The sequence below is a fragment of the Rhinolophus hipposideros genome (assembly GCF_964194185.1).
Source record: "Rhinolophus hipposideros genome assembly, chromosome: 6".
In the NCBI taxonomy this organism is placed as follows: domain Eukaryota; kingdom Metazoa; phylum Chordata; class Mammalia; order Chiroptera; family Rhinolophidae; genus Rhinolophus; species Rhinolophus hipposideros.
This window is the reverse complement of record NC_138052.1, coordinates 19163604-19188852: the sequence shown is the minus strand read 5'-3', so window position 1 is coordinate 19188852 and position 25249 is coordinate 19163604. Positions and strand designations below refer to the sequence as shown.

The window sequence follows — 25249 nt, the reverse complement described above, 5'->3', positions numbered from 1 at the left end:
CTAATAAATTGGAGAATGTGTCAAATTGTATCTACAAAGCTGTAGAAATTCATCTAGATCTTCGGTAGTCTAAGATTCATTATTAGATCTTAGGTTATCCGAAGTAGATCATATTCTCATACCACAAGTTTTAGGAATGTCAAATTGCTATTTCCAGTTACTTCCTAGCTTCAATGTAACACAGATTGTCTATATCTAAAGTTTTCAAATGAATGGTCTGAATGACATTCTAAATGAGAAATAGGTCTTCCTGGTGGCTCAAGTAGTGCCCAACAAGACACTGTCAGGAGTCCTTCAGAATCCTGATCACAGCCTCGTGGGAATCTCTTGGCTCTAAATCTGAACGTAGATGTTTTGCAAGGATGTTGAATGTTCCTTTAGTATACAGAATACCTGGAATGAGTCAATAAAGACAAGTCTAAAAATAAAGGACAAAGTAAGCTCTCTTGCAAATTATCTCTAAAAATAAAGGACAAAGTAAGCTCTCTTGCAAGTCTCAAGTCTGATTAGATCTAATATGTGTTGTTTTTTGTTTTTGTCTTGTTTTGTTTTAATAAAACAGAAGACATATCTTTGGTCTTATCCATTTAGCTCTGAATAATACTGAAATAAAAAGTTTATGAAACAATTAACAAACTCAGAGTGATGAAAACTATTAAATGCTGTAAAAAAATCACAGGAGACTTAGTAAATATATATTTCAATCCTTTTTTTCTCCAGGCATTTGAACAAGTGTCAACACTTCTGTTATATCTTGTAGCTATGGAAAGACTATAATAATATATGGAGAGTCAAACCGGAACACTTCTCTGCAAAACTTCCATCATCAATCATCCCAAATCTCAAAGAAACTGAACTGTGAAAAGTGCAACCAGACCACATTTTCAATTTCTCACAGGACCAAAGACTGTTTCAGCTTTCAGGATGCCAGCACGTTCTCATAACCATGATCATGGTCTTTGCCCTACAAATGATGAAGGAGTCATCCAGGTATTTAAAAACCACAAAGAAATGATATGAGCCAGCAGTAATTCCTACTTATCCCCATAGAAATTGAGAGTGCACATCAGGGCTTATAATTTGCTATTTCATAGAAAAAAAAAAAAACACAATAAACTCTAGAACTGCTATAAAATAGTAACATTGATACCTCTGTAAAAAGAACTCTAAACCCAATTTCAAGGTGTGGGTTTGTATGTGTATGATTTTCCTCACACAGCACAAAGCAAAACTCCAATACCAGCTGGGTATCCTACTATTCAACTCAATTCTGACATTACAGAGATAGCATCAGATTCTACAATTAAAGGGCTCAGTCCCATAAGACCACCTTCTACCTCAGATACCAGTCACAAGGCCAGATTGTTACCTGCGCTTCTGACCGACCTGCTATAAATCAGTTTCCCAAGAACCCCTCTTTGGATTTCATTAATTTGCTAGAAAGGCTCACAGAACTCAGGAAACTTGTTTTACTCACTAGAGTGCTGGTTTATTGTGAAAGGATACAATTCAGTAACAGCCAAATGGAAAAGATGTTTAGGGCAAGGTATGGGGAAAGGGCACTGAGCTTCTGTGTCTCACGCTCCCCAAATCGCCATGTGGTCACCAATGAGAAAGCTCTCTGAAACCCATCTTCCGGGTTTTCATGGAAGTTTCATTACATAGGCATGATTAATTAAACCACTGGCCATTGGTGATTGATTGAACCTCCAGCCCCCTCCTCTCCCTGAAAATCAGGGTGTGGAAAGGGAAGTCCCAATCCTCTCTTGCTGGCTGGCTCCTCTGACAACCAGCCCCCGGTTGCCTTCTGGGCTCTAGAGTCAGACAGGTTGGAATTTTAAGTGTGCTACTCATCTGTTAGATGATTTCAAGAAAATTATTGAACTGTGGAGGCATCCAGATATTAATGTCACCTTATTAATATAAACCCAGTTGTGGTGGAAAGGGACTTGTTATGAATTACAAAATACCCATTTCCTTATGAAAGTGATTTCAGGAACTGAGGACAACAGACCAAAAATTAAAACAATAGATGCTCTTATTGCTCTTACTGCTCAGGAAATTCCAAAGATTTTAGGAGCTCTGTGCCAGAAACTGAGATGAAGACCAAACATATATCCCTAATTACAAATCTTAATATCACACTCTGAAATTCTGCAGAAGGCACAGCACAAATTGTAAAAGAAGTCCCTAGCCCTATGGAGATTATATGTCATCACAAGTCTCCAATACCTGCTATGAGATGACAAAGCATGACAGTCACTTATTACTGGGTTTCAACCAAACAAATGATATTCTTGTTCGCACAGCTGGAGGTTGAAAAGAAGGAGAATGGTTATTCTAATCCTCATTATTATTTTCATTTATAAAAGAATGTTTTTATACCATTCCTCCCAGATAGAACATAGTAATAAATATGTATTACAAGTAAAATAAACAACTCATTTTGAATGGTTATGTGTGAGGCACTTTTCTAGTCACTTTTATATGACTAAGGTAACTCTCAGGTTCTGAGCATCAGAGGTAGGTCTTATTGTCCCCACTGTTCAGCTGAAGGAAAGGATGCCTCCACAGTTCACTAATTTTCCTGAGATCATCTAACAGATGAGTAGCACACTTAAAATTCCAACCTGTCTGACTCCAGAGCCCATATTTGAAACCTCTATACTACTCTTCCTGAAATCAAAGGAAAGTGATACAACAGCGATCTTATTTGCCTCTGTTATATATATATATATATATATATATATATATATATATATATATATATATATATATATATTACTACAATTCAAAAATGATTTGGTAAAATTAGAAGCCACTATTTGTTTTAACTATTTGGTCAAAAACTATTTGATTGTAGCTTATACAATCTGTTCTTGCTCTCTATTTAATTAAACAATTACCTGGTTCCAAGAGGTTATCAATTATATTACTTGATAAAATGTATATTTGTCTAATTACAATAGTGATTTTTTTAAAAGAAGGAAGGATTGAAGAAGAGGAGGAAAGAAAGAAGGAAAAAAGTGAAGGGGAAAAAGGGAGGGAGAGATGGAAGGAGGAGGAGGGGAAAAGAAGTACAAGGGGAGGGAGAGTAGGAGAGAGGGAGAGAGAAGAAAAGAGAGAGAGGGGGAGGGAGGAAAAGGGAGGTCGGGAGGGAGAGAGGGAGAGAGAGAGAGAAAGAAATGAAACAGAAATGCATTGCTAAATGTCAAGCCTATGTAGATGTTAATATCCACTTTGAATCCACTTTGTAATTTCCTTCTGTTCTATGGATTACTTCATTCCACAAGTCAAAACATTTCACTCCACATACCAAGAGTGTGATGAATGGTACTTCTCATGACAGAGCTGATTAATAGACATACTCCATATCCCTCCAAGAGACTGAATTTTTTTAAACTGTAGGATAAAGGCTTTAAATGTCATTTTTCTCATTTCCGTGTGACTTACATATTTCCTAAATCACACTTCATTTCAAATAAGCATTGTACTAGAGCTTGGTGATGAAGGAAAGACACCATTGTTAATAGTTTTGTAAATCTTGACAACTTATATTTAAAAATGGTTCTCTAGAAATGTTAGTATTATGTCGAGAATTGATTCTAATCTAATGTTATATAAATGAAAAGATATAGATTAGTATTCGTTTTCTTTTTAACTTGATGGTTGCAACCCTGAAATCTTTACAAAGTAGTATTTGTTAATAATATATAAAAGCATGTTACATATCAATCTCAAAAAAGGCAAATGAAGCTTGTTTTGTATAGATGAGTTGAAAACTAGCCACACAATTTCTATATTCTATGTGTTGATAAATTAAAGACTGCAGAGAAATCTCCAGGTCCACTATATTACATGTAGGTAGAACCAAATAGTTTCTTTTGTCATGGAGGATGTGGCCTCATATTAAGTCAAGTCAGCTTATTCTGCAGCAATGTGTCATCACTTGAATTACACATAAATACTCAAGGATAGGGAAGAATGCTTCTCTCCCTCAGGAAAATGACCTGTTGGAGAGGGGTGACATGTCATTTGGCAGATATCACTATAAAAATACGTTTGTTCCTTTGCATCGTACCTTGGTCATTCTGGCAGATGGCTTTCAGGATGCGATGTCCCAGGCCACATTTTCCATGATCAGGGATACATATCCCTTCAGATGCTAGCCATCGATAACACACTGGATCCTCACAGGGCACAGATTCCACCAAATGAGGGCAATGCCCCACAGGCCCTGTGGATTCCATGAGGACATGGCGCTGTCTCATTCTAAATCCTAAAAAGAGAAAGAACAAATGTTTTACAGGATTCCATCCTTATCCAGCAAAGGAAAAGAAACAGTGGCAGGAAAGAAATGAATCCTTCATTTGAATACCTATAACTCCAAAGCACGTATTCTTTTGATGTGCTTTATTTTATGGAAAAATGGAGGGACAAGGGAAAAAAAGAAGTAAATGGAAAAGAACTAGAGCAGAAAATCTGTCTTCCAAGCGTTTAGAATCTAGGAGTTGGAGAGGTCAAACATAATCAAAGAAATAATTAGTAGGTATGTCCAACGGTATCAATAAACAAGTAAAAATAAACAAAGACTCACACAAATAGCCCAAACATACATAAATGCACATTTTCTTTTTGCTGTAGTTTCTGACATTCTTGTGACTCTGTATTACGTCAGAACACGTCTACTTTGGCATATCCCCGATGCCTTACCATTGACAGATTTGTGCCCTGAGATTCCCAGGTTCATCTGCCCTGTGAAGACAGTACCTCTTTGGACCGTCCTCCCCATCCTAGCTAGACATGGGTCCCTGGGCTATTATTCAATTAAAAACAAAACAAAACAAAACAAAATACTGTGGAACCAGGGTCCAAGGTCCCACTATAATTAGGACATAAATGGGCCCTACATGCTATGATCCCACAGAGTCCACAAACCCAATATCACAGGTGTCAGGCAGGTACAAATTGATGGAAATGGGTAAACCATAATATTGTAGGGAATGGTGGGGTCTGCGGTGAAATGGAGGATGTGTGCTGGGTCTAAAATAGTTGGCTATTCTTCAGCTTCCATTGACTGTTGCCATGAGGGAATGTGTACTCTCCTTTGTCAAATTTTCTGATTTTGTCTAGGAAGCCAGAAATCCAAGTTATATTTTGTTTTTATATAAAATCTCTCTACTTTTAAATGATGGAAATTAATCAATGTTTTTTAAAGAACAAAGTGAGCTAAAAAAAAAAGTGATTGACAGCTAGATAAAACCCTTTAGTTTGAGTTTTCAATCTGTGGTCCACATGATATATCACTTTTAAAAGTTATGCCAACCTTTCATGGAGCTCATATTTTATATTCATTTCTTTAATACACCAAATTCAACAAACTGATTCAATTCCTTTAATTCCTTAAAAAAAAATAAAACCAATCTTATTCCATGGTACCATTCTAAGAAATTATTCATGTATTCCTTGGGGCAAGTAAAAATAAATAAATAAATAAATAAGATTCTTTGATTGGAAGATAGCATGATAACATTGAATTCCCAGAATGTGAGTTAGGTATCCCACCACCCATCCAACAAGAGGAAGAGAAAAGGACAAATTAGGAAGCATGAGAAGTAACAGAGCCCGGTATATCTCTCCCACAATTTTGCCAAGGCCATGCATATTTTTCCACCAACAGTAAAGAAATGAAAAGGTTACAAAGCTTAAGGTATAGCTGGCAAAAGACTGGCTTCTCTTAAAACAGTACAGCCAAGGAGGCTAGAACAAATTGACACATGGCTTTAAGCCACAAGAGGGAGCCACGCTTCCTTAGAATATGGCAGGGCTAGGCAAGTATTTTATTTATTTATTTATTTATTTATTTTATTTCCAATTACAGTTGACATTTTTTTTTTATATTAGTTTCAGGTATACAGCATAGTGGTTAGACATCTATATAATTTACAAAGTGATGCCCCTGATAAGTCTAGTACCCACTTGGTACCATATATAGTTGTTACCATATAATTAACTAAGCTATACTTTACATCCCCATGACTATCTTGTAACAGCCATATTGTACTTCTTAATCCCTTCCCCTTTGCACCCACTCCCCCAACGCTTAAACAGTCATAAGTGCTTTGTTTGGTTTTCTTGGTCTAGGGTTAACCCTTTAAAAGAGACTCTTAGACTCTTACTTTAAGGATCAGCCTCCTACGGGAAGGCATCATTTGGCCAATCAGAAACCACATTCTCATGGCATTAAAACTATTAAGATCAGGTGATTAAAACAATAGATGGCTTCTGCCTGCTTTATTACTCCAAGTACATATCATTAATTAGTCAAAATAAAACCAGGGAAGGGCTCAGCTCCCGTTCTGGGCCACCTTGAGTAGAGATGCCAGAAACATACAAGGCTCTAAACTACACTTAAACATTAAACTATAATGGCCTCCCAGCTCTCAGTGCCACATACCTTAGATGACCTCTTCTCTTACATGTAATGCCCCTAAGCCACTTATTTATTGTCTTATGTTTGTGCTTGTTTAGTTTGTATGTATGAGCAGGACATGGCATGGGTCTCCATGATTTATGTTGTTTGACAACTAGCTCAGAAACTTAGTCTTTAATGAAGGACCCTGGGTACCCTACACCTACAGCTTAACGTCCCTGAGGAGCATGTACAGTTTTCCTCTGTAAATCAAATTGCATCCATCTCCCCATAAATCTGTAGATTACATCTCTCCCGTCAATAAATTATTTCAGTCATTCATTTGAACTACCTTTGTCCCGAAGTCTAATGAGGCTCAAATCACAACACAAGCTCAGCATAAAACAAAAACCTTGGATTCTCTTGTTAGCATTTAACTTTGATCACACATTGTGTTCATGACAGCAGTAGACATCAGGCTTTCCCCGGGTGCTTCTGTTCTGAAAGATACACACCGCCAAGTCCACAGTGGCTGAGGCCAGGCAAATACTTACCTTCATTTACTCAATTTCATATTAATCAGATATCATCATATTGTGAACATTAACTTCCATATGTGGAGCACTATAATGCACTGTGGGAAGCCACAGGAGGAACAGACAATATAAATCTAATCTTCACAGAGAACGTAGTCCAAGGAAAAAAGGCACATGCATTAATTAAGCATCTACCCTATATTAAGACTATGACAACCACTTTACTTCTATTACCCAAAAGAGCAAATCCTCTAAACTACTTCATCAGTTACTATTCTCATTTTACATACGTGTAAACTCAGGCTAGAAGATACTTTATTGCTTCTCCAAAGGCAGATTACTGATGAAATGGACACATATGACATTTAGCTGAGGTTTTTCTACGTAGTTACCTCCTCACAAGAAAGAATGCATGTCAGCTCTGTGTAGGATGTGCTCTAGCCCCACTGCACACAGTGGATGTGACAGGTATCATGGTGCATCTCCTTAAGCTAAAGGTGTATAGATTAGAGAGTGGAATTTCAGCCACTGGATAGCAGGAGGAGTTAAAATAGTCACTTCCTGACCACAGATTTCATTCACCTTTAGTGAAACTTACATTTGTAGGGTTTGAATTTTTTTCTATGAACCTAAGCATTTAATGTATAGTCTACGTTTTTTTTTTTTTTAATTGAAGCCATGAAAAAATGAAAGGAGGCTCAGGTGGGTAAATCCAGGTCAGAGGACTGTATTTCTCTATGTGCTGGTGGCCCCAGTGTGAGGGTCCACCTAAGCTTCTACAGTTGCCCATGGCCCGTGCTGTGTCTCTACACTAACTCCACTGGGACACACTTGAAGCAAGCTCTAGCAGGCTGACTGAAGATGACTGACACTTGCTCCACCTTAAACATTCCATTTTCCCTTATCTGTGAAGCTTTGGACATTGGGCAACAAACGCTGAGTCAAAAAACTTGAACAGATTAAATCTTTGACTCCAACTCTAGGAATCAACCACCATCCCTGCAGGGATAGCATGGGATAGTGTCATTGTTAGTTGACACCCTGTTGTGAATTCAGAACAACAAAGGGCAATCATGAGCATCAGAACTCAATTCTTACAATAAGAAGTAGGCACACCCTCCCTCCCCCACCCCCACTGCCCCAACACAGAGACAAAGAAAAAAATGAAAGTTGTCTCTTCGTATGCGTATTATCTGTGACAAAGCAAAATGATTTTATATATCTCTCACTAAAGGTGCATTTTTCTAGCAGATGAGGATATAAAATGGAAATGTTCTCAATTATTATCATAGCAGATCGGAAAGGCATCAGCATTTCCCTCCTTAAGTGTGTTGTCTACATCGACTTGTTTTAGAGCACAAAAGACTGTCTTTGTAAAGATGGTCATGGCTTCTCAGTGTCAAAACACCTTTTCCTATGGAGATTTTTAGGACTTTGGGTGCTATGATAGGGGAGGAGTGTATGGGGGAGGGATGAAATTCCGGACACCCTACCGCATAAGCAATTAATCACTGTAACACCATATCAGGGGGCCTCCATCAGTTTCTCTTTAGAACAGTTTCAGTGGGCAAGGTTGCCTTTCAAAAATATGTCAGAAAGGGACATGAATGTCACATAAATGTATGTGTCTGCATCAAAACTATTTGTTAAATGCTTTGCACCTCTATGTAGAGTTCATCCATCAGCAATTTTTTAGATCATTTCTCTTTATCTATCTCTAATTATAATTCTGGGAATGCATCAAAGAAAAAGCACTGAATGATAAAACCTGATCCAATTTAAATCCCTCTGAAAGGTGTTGTAGCTTCACTTGACAAGTACCAACCTGCCGAGCACCGTCCCCTTGTCTGTCTGTCACAGGCCTGATGGAGGTGTGAAGGCTGTGTACAACGGATGGCTTTCTAATGCACTCGGAATGGCAGACAGCCACATCCCTTATTCCTGATTGAATGGTGTCTGCCCAAGAGTAACAGCCATATCAAGATAATTTGTATAATAACTAATTTCTTCTACTAGTAACACACAAAAAAAGTGAACAAAAGGAACATACCAAAGCCATAACACAGGGACGGGGAAAAGACCAGTGAGGAGCAAAAGTAATTATCTCCAACTTTCCAAATTAATTTCCTTGCTGTTTTTGTTTGCTTCTTTTTCCCTCAAATCCCCCACCATGTATACATACACACACACACACACACACACACACACACACACACACACACACGTATATAGGGTGATCATGTGTGTATATATACATATGTGTGTATATATATACACACACACATTTGTGCATATACATGTATGCACAGGTGTGTGTGTGTGTGTGTGTGTGTAAGCACGTGCACACAAATGCATATGTGTGTATATTCTAGGAAAGTACGAATATCCTAGATTTCTGCTAGTAGGTCCACTGCATTTCTTTATGGCAGAGAATTCAAACGTGAAGCTAAACACTCTGGTTTACATCCAGAGTTCTGCGATATTTAATGCATTAGCCCATGTGCTCCAGCTCGCATGAAATTCTAAACCCCATTTAGTTCACACCAGTCAATAACTCTGGCAGAACCCATGGTAGCACCATGAGATAGACTGAGATTGAGAGGCTCTTAGACCTCATGCCCACAACTCGGTGGAAATAACAAGATTACTTCCTGTCATTATAACACGCTTGGAATCCTGCTAGGCATAGAATCATTTCCCTAGAGGGAAAACTCCATTCTTTACTCTTCCCAAGAGGGATTACAGGCAGGTGGTCCTCGCAGGTCTTAGCAAGACCTTAAAAATCAAAATTCTCTCTGCTCCAGGGAAGCATTTATAAAATAACAAACTCCCAGACCTGAATAACAATCACTGAACTTATACTCTCTCCTGTCTTACTTAGTGCCCAAAGCAGGTCATTTAGCCTCAGTATGGGCCTTATAAAACAGAGACTAATTCTTATCAATCCCTGCATGCTTCTAGACTCTGCAGGAGGCTGTGGTAACACTCAGGAGAGAAGTGCTACTGTGTACAGCCTTTCCTTCATCTCCAAAGGCTGAGCCACTCTGAAAAATGTATTGTTGGGATCAAAAAACACACATCCTAGTTACATGGCAGTCTCAGGCTGTTTTTAGCACACCTTCCCTTTCTCACACACTGCAATCTGATTCCCCTCACCCTCCAGAGGCAATGTACCAGTGCTAGGATGTATCCCATCCATTATCTCCTACATCAGCTCCTAGATTAGCTCTCAAGGCCAATGGTTCCCACTAGCCAATGTGGTGCACACAGGCGAGGGTTTCTCTGCTAACCTCAGGGCTAAATTTGTGCCTTGATCCAAGCTTCTTTAGGCTTATGGAAGAAATCACTAAGGAAGCCTAGTGTTTGAAGGAATACTGGACCGAGGAGATGAATTTCCAGGTCCGTAGTGCTGGTGTGGCCATTATTAAATAACTATGAGATTTAGAACCAATTGCTTTACGTCTCTCTGTTTAAGTTTTGGCATTTTATGAAGTGTTGTACCCTTATTGAGCCTCAATGCTGATGCAAATGTGGGCAGCATATTAGTTTCCTAGGGCTGCCAATACAAAGTACCCCAAAGTAGGTGATGTAAAAAACCAGAAACTTCCTATCTCATCACTCTTGAGGCTAGGAACCCAAAATCAAGGTGTCAGTAGAGCCATGTTCCCTCCCATGCTCTAGAGAAGGATTGCTTCCATGCTTCTCTCCTAGCTTCTAGTGGTTGTCGTCAATCCTTAATTTGTAGAGGGATCACTGCAATGTTTGCCTCTCTATTTACTAGGCCTTCACCTCATGCCTTCTGTCTCTATATCATCACCTGACACTCTCCTGTGTGTTTCTCTGTGTCCAAATTTCTTTCTTTGTATAAGGACATTAGTTATTGGAATAGGGCCTGTCCTAATCCCACACAACCTCATCTTAAATTGATTACATCTCCAATAACCCTGTTTCCAAATAAGGTCATATTCACAAGTCCCAGGGGTTAGCACCAAACATATCTCTTTGGAGGATACAATTCAACCCACAGCAGGTGATGTCTAATGAACGGTGGACCAGGGTGTGTTTGCAGGCGTTGACCTCTACAATAGCAGAATAGTAGAAGTAGCCAATGAGGGTAAAGCTTGGCATAAAAGCATCTTGAACAAATGGGGCAAATGGAGGGGTCAAAATGCGGTGAGTTTTACACATGGGTTCCATGGACTAGCTCTGAGTAATGTGGAAAAGAAAGAACAGAATGAAAGTTAAAAGAGTAGTTTTTCACAAAGGGTTTTGTGAAAAACCCTTGAGGACAAAAATTACAGAATTAGGGGGAAAAATATTCTCTGAATTTCTGTAGCAACCCTATGGCCCAGAACAAAGGGAACAAAACATTTAATAAACACCTATTGAGTCGGACCCCAACATCGCTTCTACCTTCTTGTAGTATCAGCACCTCATATTTCCTTGAAGGAGCCGCCCCTCCTCCACTTTGTGTGTGAGGCTTGGATGGAGCTACCCTCCACTGGTGGTCACTGCCTAGGTCCTGGCTACTTCGGACCCATATCCCCTTATCAGAGTGACTAGGTCAGGGAAAAGCACATGACGCATATTAGCCAATGAGATTCAATTCCAGGAAGCTTTCTGGAACTTTTAGGAAAGACAGCTCTTTTTACTTTATTTACTATCTAAAAAGGAAATTATCTTTTCTTTCTTGCTTTCTTGGTTTTTTTTGTTTTTTTTTTTTTTTTTTTTTGGTGGTAAGAATTTTAAGATCTACTCTCTTAGCAACTTTAATGTATGCAATACAGTATTGTTAACTATAGTCACCATGTATACATTATATTGTCAGAATGTATTCATCTTATAATTGAATGTTTATATAATTTGGTCAACATTTCCCCATTTTCCTGACTCCCCAGCCCCTGGCAACCACCATTTTACTCTCTCTATGCTATGTATGTCGATTATACCGCAAAAAAAAAACTGAAAACAAAATAATTGACCATTAAAAATAATAAGATATCATCCTTTATACTACACTATGTTGATTTTATTACGTTTTAGAGAAAAAACACCTCTACATAAAATGCACTGATAAATTTTATGACACAATTATATCTAGAAACCCACAATGTGAAAAAAAATGGATCTAAGAATCAAGGAAACAAAAGATTTTTAGCCTCATTCTTCAATTTGCAATTTGTAGACCCTGGATAAAACCGAGAAACATTTACAGTCTGCCCTACTGGAATCATAAATGGAGTTTTATGTTTCTTGAAGACAGATTATTAGGATGAGATAGTGGTGCCTAATTTTTTGTTTTGTTTTGTTTTAAATCAAAAGTCAATTGAATAAAACATTTGAATGTTACGTTTCCTTCAAAGCAGAAAACAATGTATCACTAAAGTGATTTAGAATTTTTGTTAACCAATTCTAAGAAATAAATGTTTCAAATCAGAGTTACAACAATTTGTTGTTGCCCTGTTATTCATCAGATGAATAATCACTATAAGACATATGATAACTAAAAGTAAATTTACTAACAAGGGGGATATACAATAAGTTTAGCTGTTAAACTTGTCTTTACCCCATGGGGTGGGCTTATCTTAAACTGAATGTAATACAGAGAAAAGTAGAAGCAAGAGATGGAGAGATAAAGATGTTAAAGGGAAGGAAAAAAGAACAGAAGATTGTAGAAACTGAAGATCACACAGAGAAAGAGAAAGAATGAGAGAGACTGATACCTGTAACCTTACTCATACTTTTGGATGCAGTGCTAACTTCCCTTCTATTTTTCAGCTGCATGTGCTAATAAATTCCCTTCTTTTGCCTTACTTCACTTTGAGTTGTGTTTCTGTCACCTATAACCAAAAGTGCCCCAAATAATGTAAGGTCCCTTTGGCCTTGTGTGGGTTCTACAGCTTTGAAAACAAAGGAAGGCGAGACTCACTCAGTGCCCCAAAGTTGGACCAGCATGGACAGCCATGGCCACAGTGGCTGGAACAGCCTAAGTCCTGCCTCAAGTCATTTTCTAGTCAGAGACCTTAAAACAGAGTGGCGCAGGTCAAACATCAGAGGGCTAGTTCTAATAACATGTAAGTCACCCTGGGAAGTGTCATATGCAATTACAAGGGACTTACAAGTTCCAATTATACACATGGGCAGCACAAGACCACGGATTGTGGGTATTAGTATTCATGAGAAATTATTTGTGTCCATAAACTGAAGAAGCTTGGGGGATACTCTGGTTACATGTCCAATAAGGAAGTAGCACGAGCCTCCCATCCATCCCAGGTTCCACTGAGATCCAGCTTTCTATTGTTTGATAAAAGAATTAAAGCTAGCTCCTTCCTGCCTTAGACTCACCACACACCCTCCTCTTCTGCCTCAGAACAATAGTCAGAACAAAGGGAAAAGCTCAGCGACATGGTGTGTGAGCCCAGGGGTGAACATATCGTGTTTCCCTGAAAATAATACCAGGTCTTATATTAAGGTTTGTTCCAAAAGACGCATTAGGGCTTATGTTCAGGGGATGTCATACTGAAAAATCATGCTAGGGCTTGTTTTCTGATTAGGTCTTATTTTCAGGGAAACAAGGTATGTGCATGTGTGTGCTGCAAGGCCTGCCAAAATGAAGGTTTTCAAATGGATCCAAATTTCAGCCCAGAGTACTGGTTTTAGAATGTCAAGTTCTTGCCCACTCATTCTTTCTCTGCGGGGGATAAGTAGGATCAGTGCTCTGCAAACACAGCCTAACTTTTGGAATGTCCTTTGACCTCCTTTCTCTTAATAAAGGAAGCATTTTGTTTTAGCACTGCCATTCAAGGGAATATATCAGTAAAAACTGAAGGACCAATGAAAGAGAAGTCAAAATACCACCAGAAATGAACTTTGAAAGATGAAAATGTGTATTTTAATAGAAAATGAAAGAAAACAAGACGCTAGAGGCCTACAAAATTAAACAAGGACATAAAGTTTGATGTCTTCACTTTAAGCCTGAGGACAACATCTGAAAGTCAGCAACAGATATAAATGTTCCTCATGAAAATATGAAATATAACACTAAAGTCAGCATGTGGAAATCTGCAAATCAGTAGGTGTGTGAAACAGTTATTTCCTGATGCAATTACAGAAATCATGTCTAATTTCCTCATTATAACTATTACCTATATATAAAACATTAAGTTATACCATTTTTAAAGTAATTGTCACTTCACCAGCCTAGGAGCCTAATTGAAGGTCAATCAAGGTCAGTGTCTGTATTCCATAGAAATGTCCCCAGTGGCCTCCTTAAAAATTGAATGCTGTCAGGCTTGAGCTGGTTATCTAAATTTCACAAACAAATATTGTCTTAAGCAGGCTTAATCAGCTACTTAGCTTACAGAATAAATGTGTGTACCCGGGAAGTAAATGAGGCACACACAAACAAGGCACTCACCTTTTCTCCCCTGAGGCTCGTGGCAGTTTTCAGGGAGGCACAGGCTCCAAGATGACCAGGAAGACACTATACAGTCTGTAGAGCAAGGAATACTGCAGAGCTGAGAGGCTGCAGGGGCAGGTCCCAAACATAATGCTTTTTCCACAGGTCTAGAGACTGAAGGACAAAAAGAGAAAAAAAGAATGGCCCATGTCACATTCTCTGGACATCTCTCGAATTGCTCCTGCCACTGTGTGCTTGCCTTGCCCACATCCGCTTTATGATTTAAAAGGGTGTATGCAAACAAAACATAAACATTCTCTAATATTCATTGCTCAGCTGTACATTATTAGCATTTGTGGTGAGAGAAGGCAAAATAAAGCTGCAAAAAAGGGCACGCACTTGATTTTCCTGCTTCACAGAGTATTCCCAGGGAACCCGAGAGGACTAGAAATATAGATACAAATAATCTAGAGTTATGATTTAAAAAAAATTAAATGGTTTTGTGAAGTTTCAAGATGAGTCTATCTCGGCTATATAAATGACTGGGTTACCGTGAAAACATCAAAATTGAACCCCTGAGGTGGGGTGTTTAGCATAACCAATCTATTGCTGTTTCTCCCCTGAGGGGTGGAGCTCAGAAAGACACAGAAGAAAAATGGTTCTTAGAATAAGAAGAATAATCAGAATCTGTGACTGCAGAATTAGTCCCTGGAAGTCGTTTCATTAGAAAAGATACCCTGGGGTACACGGAGTGTCTAAGAAGCCAAGAGCATGCCACACCAGACTTCTTCCAGCATTTCCTGGTGTACCCATGAATCTAGAGCATGCCCAGAGCTGGGTCCCTACAGGGGGACAGTGACCATCTGTGCATCAGTGGCATTCACCAACGGCCCTCTCTATGCAGATCCATCCTGGACACCATGAAAATACACAGATGGAGAAGAAGAGATCCTGATCCTTGTGGAGTTTAAAACATAAAAGGAACTAGGATAGCAATACCTGAAAAATGACACAATACAAAAACACCAAATGCATAACTGCATTTGCACAGAATGACCTCAAGCTAAGAAGGTTTGGGAGCCATTCAGAGTTTGTGAGCAAATGGTTTAAGTTCAGATGGCTTTGCCTTATGGAGTGGCTTGTACTATTTTCTAAATATTTCCTATACATCATTTCCATCCAGTTTAGATTAGAAATGCTTCAAAGGCAGAAACTGGCGTGAGAAGACTGGATGGTGAATCACACCATCTACTTTGCTTCCTCACTTGTTACGTGAGATGTGAGTTAAATCGGGGAAAGGTGGCAATAAATCACTGCTCTATCCACCAGAAGCTTAAACATAATCCCAAACAACAGTAAAATAAAAAAATACTGTCATGAAGAAGTTGTAACCTAGGGCAAAAAACAGTTTCTAATGAACAATGGGACAGCTTGAGGTGATTATGACAGTGAATGGGAAAAATAAAAGGTTGCAAAGGAAAAATAATGTTTTGTTTGCAATTAATTCTTTTACAGTTTACTAAAAGGATGTGACCTGATTAAATAAAAGGCAGAGGCAAGACTGCCAATATAAATGTCAAAGGCCGCAAGTCAAGTGGCAGCCACCAGGAAAGGAAGAGAGAACAGATATTGGGGGGAAGCAAAAGGGAGGCTGAAGAGATGCCGATCAGAGATTGTGCTGGTGATAGTAGCAGGGGGGTGGGGCGGCTTGGGCAACCATTACTGGAGATGGACATGCTGATGCATTGTGGGTAAAGAAGAACCTGCGAGATAGGGAAGAGGTTTGTGACTCTTTCTCCAGGAGTGAGCTAGAGAAGACACACAAGACAGCCATTCACTGAGTAAAGCATGCACTTATTCCAAACCCACTAATCACTCATTCTCAATCAGGCCTCCTTGGACGGTGTGTCTGCTTTCAAGGCGCTCTAAGTAGAGAAGGGTAAGTCAAGTAGCATGTTAATAAAACTGATGGAAAGAGACACTGCAGGGCATTATATACATAGAAAGCTGCAGAAGTATCTTTGGGTCCAGACCCATGCTTGTTAGAATGAGTTCTCACAAACTCAAACTTTAGTTCAAAAAACAAGACCTGAATAATGATGGACAAGGGAACAGGGCATGCAAATTGATTGGTCTAGTTATTCAATAAACATTTATAGTACATGCCAGTCACCAGTTATATACCAATTCATTTTACCCGCATAACTTCCCCTTGAGAGATTTAGTAGTAGCAGTAGTAGTAGTAGTAGTATTTATTATGATTAATATTTTTCATTTTTGAATAGCAACAATTTTTTTTATTTTTTATTATTACTTTCAGGTGCACAAGACAAGGTAATACTTAGATGTTCATCATTTATATCCCTCACACTGTGAACCCCCCATCTCCCCTTCCACTATCCCTCCGACATCACACCGAGCCATCACATTATATATATAAAATTATAGTTGGCATTCATTATTGTTCAGTTTCAGGTGTACAGTACATTGATCAAGCATCTACATCTTCCCTGAGGTGGTCTCCCAAATGGGACCTGTGCCCATCAGATACCCTACAAAATCTTTACAACATTATTGATTACGTTCCCCAAATTATTTTTCAAAAACCCTGAGGCCATTTTGTGGTTACCGACTGTTTTCTAATCCCCTCACCTTTCCCCTTATCCCCACCCCCCGCCCATCCAACAAACCTCAGTTTTTCCTCTTTGTCCCCAGAACTGTTTCTTATTAGTTCATTTACTTATTCTTTTCTTTAGATTCCGCATATAAGTGAGATCATATGGTACTTGTCTTTCTCTTTCTGGCTTATTTCGCCTAACATAATGTTCTCTAGATCCATCCATGTTGTTGCAAATGGTAAGATTTCTTTCTTCTTTATGGCTGTGTAATACTCCATTTCTTACTCCACAGTTTCTTAATCCAGTCATCTACCGATGGGCATTTTGGTTGTTTCCATGTCTTGGCTATTGTGTATAGTGCTGCGATAAACATAGGAGTGCATACAGATTTTTGAATTGGAGTTTTGGATTTCTCCGGATAGATACCTAGGAGTGGAATCACTGGATCATAGGGTAGTTCCATTTTCAGATTTCTGAGATACCTCCATATTGTCTTCCATAGAGGCTGCACCAATCTGCAATCCCACCAACAGTGCACAAGTGTTCCCTTTTCTCCACATCCGCGCCAGCACTTGTTGTTTGTTGATTTATTGATGATACCCATTTTGACTGGGGTAAGGTGGTATCTCATTGTGGTTTTTATTTGCATTTCTCTGATGGTTAGAGAGGGTGAGCATTTCTTCATATGTCTGTTTTGCCATCTGTATGTCCTTTTTAGAAAAATGTCTCTTCATGTCCTCTGCCCATTTTTTAATTGGGTTGTTTGTTTTTTTGGAGTTGAGTTGAGTGAGTTTTTTATAGATTTGTGATATTAACCCCTTATCAGGTATATCATTGGCAAATATCTTTTCCCATTCAGTAGGATCCCTTTTTGTTTTATTGATGGTTTCCTTTGCTGTGAAAAAACTTTTTAGTTTGACGTAATCCCACATGTTTATTTTTTCTCTTACTTCCCTCGCGCGAGGGGATATAGCAGTAAAAGTCTTACTCCGGGTAATGTGTGTGAAGTTTCTTCCTATATTTTTTTCTAGAAATTTTATGGTTTCAGATCTTACATTTAAGTCTTTAAGCCATTTTGAATTTATTTTTGTATATGGTGTAAGGAGGTGGTCCAGCTTCATTTTCTTGCATGTGTCTGTCCAGGTTTCCCAACAGCACTTATTGAACAGACTGTCTTTACCCCATCGTACATTCTTGCTTCCATTGTCGTAGATTAAATGGGTATTATTATTTTTAAAACGAGGAAATTAAGACAGAAATATTTACTCCCTTTCCCACATTTCTAGTCATGATCAGTGGAGCTAGGATTTGGATGTAAGTGTCTGTCTCTTAACCACTGCACTCAGTGGGCTTATCATTAGTCATCCAGTCTACATTGATAAGTGCCTACCATGTGCTAACACTGTGCTAGGTACTGAAAACAGAACAGTGAGTAAAACAGACAAGGCCCCTGCTCTCATGGAGTCCATATTCCAATGCGAGTTATACTAATCATACATGAGTCCATGAACTCCAACGAGAAGACTGGAAAGCTGTGATGGCTGCTTCTCTTTCCTTTGTCATGGCTGTCTCATTTCAACACCAGACAGACTTTAAGTGTCTGATGATCAATGCTGAGGCGATACCCTAACTCTCTCAGCTCCAAGACCAAGCAGACACTTGCTGCTACTACCTCTGTACTTGAATTTCGGCCCTATAGTTGAAACTAGTTAATCCACCAGTTCAATGACCAAGCACATAGTGGGCCTACATTAAATATTATCAGAAGCTCCAGATTGTCTGTGTAGGGATGGCTTCAAGTGGGCAGTGCAATTGGAATGAGACTGGGGAACTTTTCCTGAAGCAGCGTTTGTCAAGGACACTATATTTACAGGTAATATGCTTATTTGCCTTAATTTTGGAGGGCTGTTGAGGATGATTGGGAGGTAAGAGGTTAAGTCCCTTGAGGTCCCCTTTGATCAATACTTAACTGTCAATCAGTTGACTGTTGGACACTGAATCTAACGTCACTCCTAAGATTTAGAAGTAGGAGGGAGTGACATGGTGTGCTGGAAAAGAACAGGAAGGGACTTCCCTGGGAACTACTAAGTGACATAATTGGAGGCCCAGGGGTGGAATTGAAGCCATTTGTCATAGCACTCAAGCCTCTTCTGCACCTGCTGCTTTGACAGACAGTAGATCTTTATCCATATCAATAAATTCTTCCAGTCCCAGGCGACGTGTCCAAGATGTTTCATTTAGGCATTGGATCAATGTGCTTGGGTCAACCTATCTCTTTCTCAGACCCCCTGGGCTACATTTGATCTACAAATAAATCATAAGTAAATCACAAGCACTTAAAGCACTTACCAGCTTCAGACGACTTAGGTAGTCATCTCCCAGAGAAGAGTGAACAGAGGATATTTCTACGCCTATTGACTGTTAAAGCTAGAAGGGAGTTTAGATCTAATTAATTTAGTTTGATTCATCAATGTTACTGAGAAACTGAGCTCTAAAGACCTTAGGTGCTTTCTCCGAGTTCACTCAGCAAACCCAGGGCAGAGCAAGACCTGAGTCTTGTCCCAGGTGGTTGATTTACCTCTACCTGTCCCACTGAATTTTCCTTTCATGAAATGAAGGCATCAGACAGGACACATGAGGTTGTTTATACCAAGGTTATTTTATTGATGAATCACAGTGACCACAACTGGAGGCAGCCAGTGACAAAACAGATCCAAGGTACCTACCCAGGAAGGCAGCAGTCTCAATGTAACCCTTCAGACAAAATCTAAATCCTTCCTCTCCTTCACTGTTACTTCAAAACTCCTCCTAGCCCCTTCCCAGACCTACCCCAGGAGGTAGTAATACCAAAATTTGCTCCATTGCAAATGACTAATTATTTTAGTTGTGGTTATTCATGTTGTACTAAAATTATTTTAGGTCAGGGTCGGGACATGACCTGGGGCACCGGGAATTGAATAGCCTGTGCAGTTTACTCTTTATGGAACCCTCATGTCTTCCTTGCCAAACTCTAGCCATGATGTTTGTTGAAAGAATTGTTGCTTTTCTACTCACTTGCGCTCTGTTCTCTGGATCTACGGACTGAAACGACTTTATTTCTATTTATTAACTCTGTCTTCTCAAACGTAATGAATCCTTGCTCTAATCAGTACACCTATTCAGTTCAGGGCTGTGCTTGTCCCACTTTCTCTAGCTGCCTTTGAGATCACGTCACCTTGAAGCCTTCTGCCATTCCTGTGTTGACCAACTGCCTGACTAGATAAGCAATTACATAAGGTTGTATAAGCTACTTAGCTTTTGTAGGCAACATTGTTAGCCCCTGTAAAGACTTCTCATGGCCACAAAGTGTTAAAAGGCCAAAATAACTTATAACTTGGATAAATTAAGATTACTGCATAGTGGTAGCTTTCTAAGTGCTAGGGAATATATTACAGTATTATAAGTGATTGTACATATGCAATAGTCATTAATACTTGGATATTTAAGAACCTAACCTGGAATTTTTCATTTGCAATAAGAAATTATTAAATTGACCTGTCTTACAAGAAATGTGAAAGTCCGCTACTGATTGCAAAGTTGCCTTAAATAATGAATTACTCCATGAACAGAATGTTAATAAGAAGAAAAATATGCTGGTAGATGATATGTTTAATGTTTAAACGAAACTTTTTTAAATTCTCGAGATGTACAAAGTTCATGATTTTCCTTAATCACAAGGTGATTTCCGATGAGCGTGCAAATCCAATCAATATGAATTGTAATTAAGAAAATGCCTGTTGTGATCATTAGCATGTGGCTGTCATTGTAAAGAAAAATGAGCTCCTTCACATTTTATTCTTTGAAACTAAATCAAGCTCTAATTCAAACTAATTTGAATTAATACAGAAAAAGGTTGGCAAAGATTCAATAAGAATATATTACTCCCACCTTTCCTGATGACCATTTTGTAAGAGCTAAATTTCAAATGTCTTTTAACTCCTCAAAAAGAAATTAAATCGAAATTGTATAGTAGTATTTAATTAATTATAATCAATAATAATTAATTATAATTAATAAGACTAGAGGCATCCCTTTCTAGTTTGTACAAAGATTAGTTATATTTGCTTAAAATAAAAAAGAGTTATCACCAGAGACCATGGCATTTTCTTCTTTTTAAATATATCTGTTATTCGATTCAACATTCAGAATGTGTTTCAGGTAATTCTACCATAGCATAATGGCGTTCCCCTTTCCCACTGGAAAGAAAGAGGGATCTTGAAGATGGCCAAGGAATTAGTCATAGATAGCGATCATTTTCTAGTGTTTTGAAGGAAGTAGAGATAAAGATGAAGTAAAGGTGATATTATTTCCTTAGAACTCTTAAAATCTGCATTATTTTGTCTGTTTTCTATCTTACGGGTACTAAGTGCTCCTACGAACAACACATTCTATCTTTAGTTGATTTAACATAAGCGATTTGATTTCCAGAATGACATCAACCTGCACAAAGAAGTTACATTCATTTCAATTTTCCTAATCAAATGCGGGTACTATAAACCCCCAAGGGAATTCCCACTCGAAATTCAGGACCCCTGCATTCCACAGGCTTTCCAAGAAATAACCATAATAGAAATAGCAATTGCTAAGATTTAACTCAAAACAAATGAAAGTGCCTACTTATGTAAAAATGCTGCTTTCTAAATGATTTTTGAGAAACAATATTGCCTCTGACATATTCATTTAGGGAGTATACTGACTTGGCAGAAATTCAATCCACCTCACTGCTAAAATAAATAGGCCTCTTCTACAGACTGAAGGAGTCAAGTGGTTGAAGGGCTAAGATAAATATTGTTACAATTATAACCAGAAAGCTATTTTCCTTCAAGAAGTTTCATGTATTATTTCAAATGCCTTTTGCCACTGGGATTTATATAAAATAATGTATCATTCTTTTAACTTATTGGATAGAATAAAAACAAATCTGTCTTTTAGCACTTACAGGTAACTTAAAGAATTAAATCACATCTCATCCAATTATATCTACTAAAGCTTCATTTTAGCCATATTGTGACTCTCATGGCAAAGTACTGTGCAATACATTTTGGCAGGATGATGCATGTGTATGTACAGCAAATTTATATCTAAAAATAATCCCTGAAATTATAAATGATTATGGGAAATTTGGCCACATGTTAAAAAGTTTTCCAGGTTTCGCTTATTTTATGTAGCCAATTAGAAAATGCCTATGGACTAGTGATTTTTCTTAATGCTACAGAGTAACAACACTATAGGCAAAGATAGAAAACAATATTCAGAATAAAAATGAAGACAGAATAAGTGAAGTATGTGTACAATTTTAGAAAGTAATCAGAACCAGCATCTGGTACTTACATAATTCAGGGAGAAATATAGTAGCCTTCAACCCTATATTTATATATTTCTAACATCGTATAGTCTCTGTCCCGCTTTTGAAAATTTTATTCTGATAGTTTCTGACTTCCAGCTAAGAGTTAAAAAAGGAGTATGGAGAAGATGGAAAGAACAAGAGCTGAAATAAAGGGCATCTTTTGCAATTTACAGAGTTAAAAATACCATTATTGAAGAAAGACTGGAAAGGAGATAAGTGGAAGATGGGGAAGTGGTCAGGCAAAAAGAAAAAGTGAAAAGGTAGAGGGGCAGATGAGAGAAAGACTTATCTCCAGAGATGTCAAGAGCAGAATATGCAGCATCAAGGAAGTATAGCTTTTAAAAGGGTTTTAGTGCAAGAGTCTTCTTCATACTCAGCACTTCACAACGTGGAATTCATTTTCCCATACAAACAATGACAGCAGCTAATGAGAGCCAGTTTTCCCGGGAATGACCACAAGTGTCCACTTTACTGACTAACATTAGTAATCATAGTTTACAATATTGACAACACACTTGGCACTCTGCTAAGCACTTCAATACAATTTCTCCTTTATTCATCACAATCATTCCAAGGTAAGTACAATTACTGTTTCCATTTTATAGATGAAATATCTGAAGATAAATTATTTGCCTAAAAAAAACAAAGCTGATAAGGCACAAACACTGGACCAGGGCTTTAAGAGTATCCTTTAATACTACCCTATACTATGATTTTTGTATTTGTAATAAAAATTATGATAGAAAAAAAAAAACCTGCTGTAACACTAATCCTTGATCATGAAAATACATAACCAGACACTGTGTCCACTTCCAAAAAATATTTCAAGTGAGATCAAATAGAAAAAAAAATAGGTTTAAAGTATAAATAATAAAGGCCTCAGGAAAGGTAAGTGTTGTTGAAGGAAGATGAGAAGCCAGGTGGGTATCTTTGATATGATTCTGAAAGGTATGTTGATTATTACTAATGGTTTGAGAGAGTAAGTGAAATTAGAGTATAATGAGTATTTTCATCTTAATTTAGGTTTAGGGCCATTCCTGAGAAATTCTGAGTTCACAAGAAGCATCTCTACCCCCCACCCCCGCCCCTTTAAGATTTTATTAAAGAGCAAAGGATGACCAAAGAAAGCATGAAACCAGCTTTGAAACCGGGAAAGATGGACAAGTGGGGGCAAAGCTCACTTTCCACTGGGTCACATAGTACAATGAAGACAACTATCCCCTTATGCACCCTATCCACCTCATCATCTGAGAAAGATCAGAGGCGACAGTACAATGTTCCTCCATCCACTGGACAAGAATTGGAAGGAAGGATCTTTTGCAAAATACAAAAATAGCATTGTGGAGATAAGGATGTCTCAGAGGAGGGAAAGAAAACAGGAAGAACTGGTAAAGAAGTTAAGAAGGAGGCAACAGACAGCAGAGCCAGCTCTCTCAGACTTCATACTGGTCACGGGATGCCCTGTTAGTCCATCAGAATGAAGCATGTCAGACCTTTATTTGTGTTGTTTTAGAAGGTGGGTTTCTCAACTTGGAAATAACTGAATGGAAATTTTTAATAATGGTAACAAGAAGAGGAAATCTATATTCTCTAAGATGACACAGCCGTCTAAGAACAACACTGCTAAAACCGAAGCTTAAAGCTCTTTCTAAAGGACCAAAAACCAAGTGGGAAAATATGTACTTCTTAATCCCTTTCACCACTACCCCCCAAAAAACACCCTTCCCATCTAGCGATTATCAATTCGTTTTCCGCATCTATGAGTTTGTTTCTGTTTTGTGTGTTCGTCTATTTTGTTTTTACATTCCACATATAAGTGAAATCATATATTTCTCTGTCTCTGCCTGACTTATTTCACTTAGCTTACTACCCTCTAGGTTAAAATAGCCATGGATGTAAAGTACAGCATAGGGAATATAGTCAATAACATTGCAATAACTATGTATGATGCCAGGTGGGTACTAGACATATTGGGGTAATCACTTCATAAGGTATATAAATGTCTAATTACTATGTTGGATACCTGAAATTAATATAATATTGTATGTCAAATATAATTAAAAAACAAATTTTAAAACAATGTGGCAATTATTTTAGAGGGCTGAAAAGGAACTATTTGTTCCTAAAATAAATATGCACACCATCCTGTCTTTAAAGAAAGCAAAAACCAAGGCTTCAGTGTACTTGCTACCCTTGTTAGCATATGCTACTTTAAATTTGCAAATCGTTTAGACTGAACAAGTTAATTCAACTTCAAAGGAAGGCTCACGGGATTTGCCAGGTCCCTAATTAGTAATAGGGATGAGACACTGCATAATAATTTTTAAAATTCAGAAAAGTTCATTCTATTGTATGAGGGCCTGCATTATGAATTTTGAGAAATAAAAGAAAAATTACAAACCAAAACATGTGCATTGCAAAACTGGATGAAAGCTCCTTCCTCCCAGGCCTATTCATACATTACAAGCCCTACATTTTATACATTTTCACTAGTCAAGGCCAATATTATAAATTAGTAGCCTCCAACCTGGCTACACCAATGAGGTGTAAGGTAGACCCAACTCAGAAGCATTGTGTCAGAATTGGGAAGGGAGTAGCGGAGAGTACAGTAAAGATTTATATGTTCAAAAATCTTTATGATTAACAGGTCAGGGACTCAATCTTATGAATAATTTATGGAGTATGATTTTGAAAACCCAATTGGAAAAATACTATCATTAAAAAAACATTACTGAGAGCCTACTACTACCGGTGTGAATTTGGCAAATCTCTTAGCAATTGAGCTTCTGTAAAATAAATAGACCATCCAATGTTTCTCACTTTTGTCACATTATCTCCTCCCTAAGGAGCCTTTGTAAACATTTTTTCCCTAATCGTCTCTCCCTTCCCTATGACATT

The 25249-nt window shown here is 38.1% G+C and overlaps 1 protein-coding gene across 2 annotated transcripts in view; it reads right to left on the bottom strand.

Annotated features, from left to right (window-relative positions):
* The window catches only part of THSD7B (thrombospondin type 1 domain containing 7B), an 815330-nt gene that overhangs the window by 450012 nt on the left and 340069 nt on the right, over positions 1-25249 (bottom strand). For both annotated transcript variants that reach the window (XM_081051932.1, XM_081051933.1), the window contains exons 6-7: positions 14366-14521; positions 4082-4279 (exon numbers count right to left, since the gene is read on the bottom strand). In XM_081051932.1, the coding sequence (XP_080908058.1) occupies positions 4082-4279; positions 14366-14521 (354 nt within the window). The remainder of the gene's footprint in view (positions 1-4081; positions 4280-14365; positions 14522-25249) is intronic.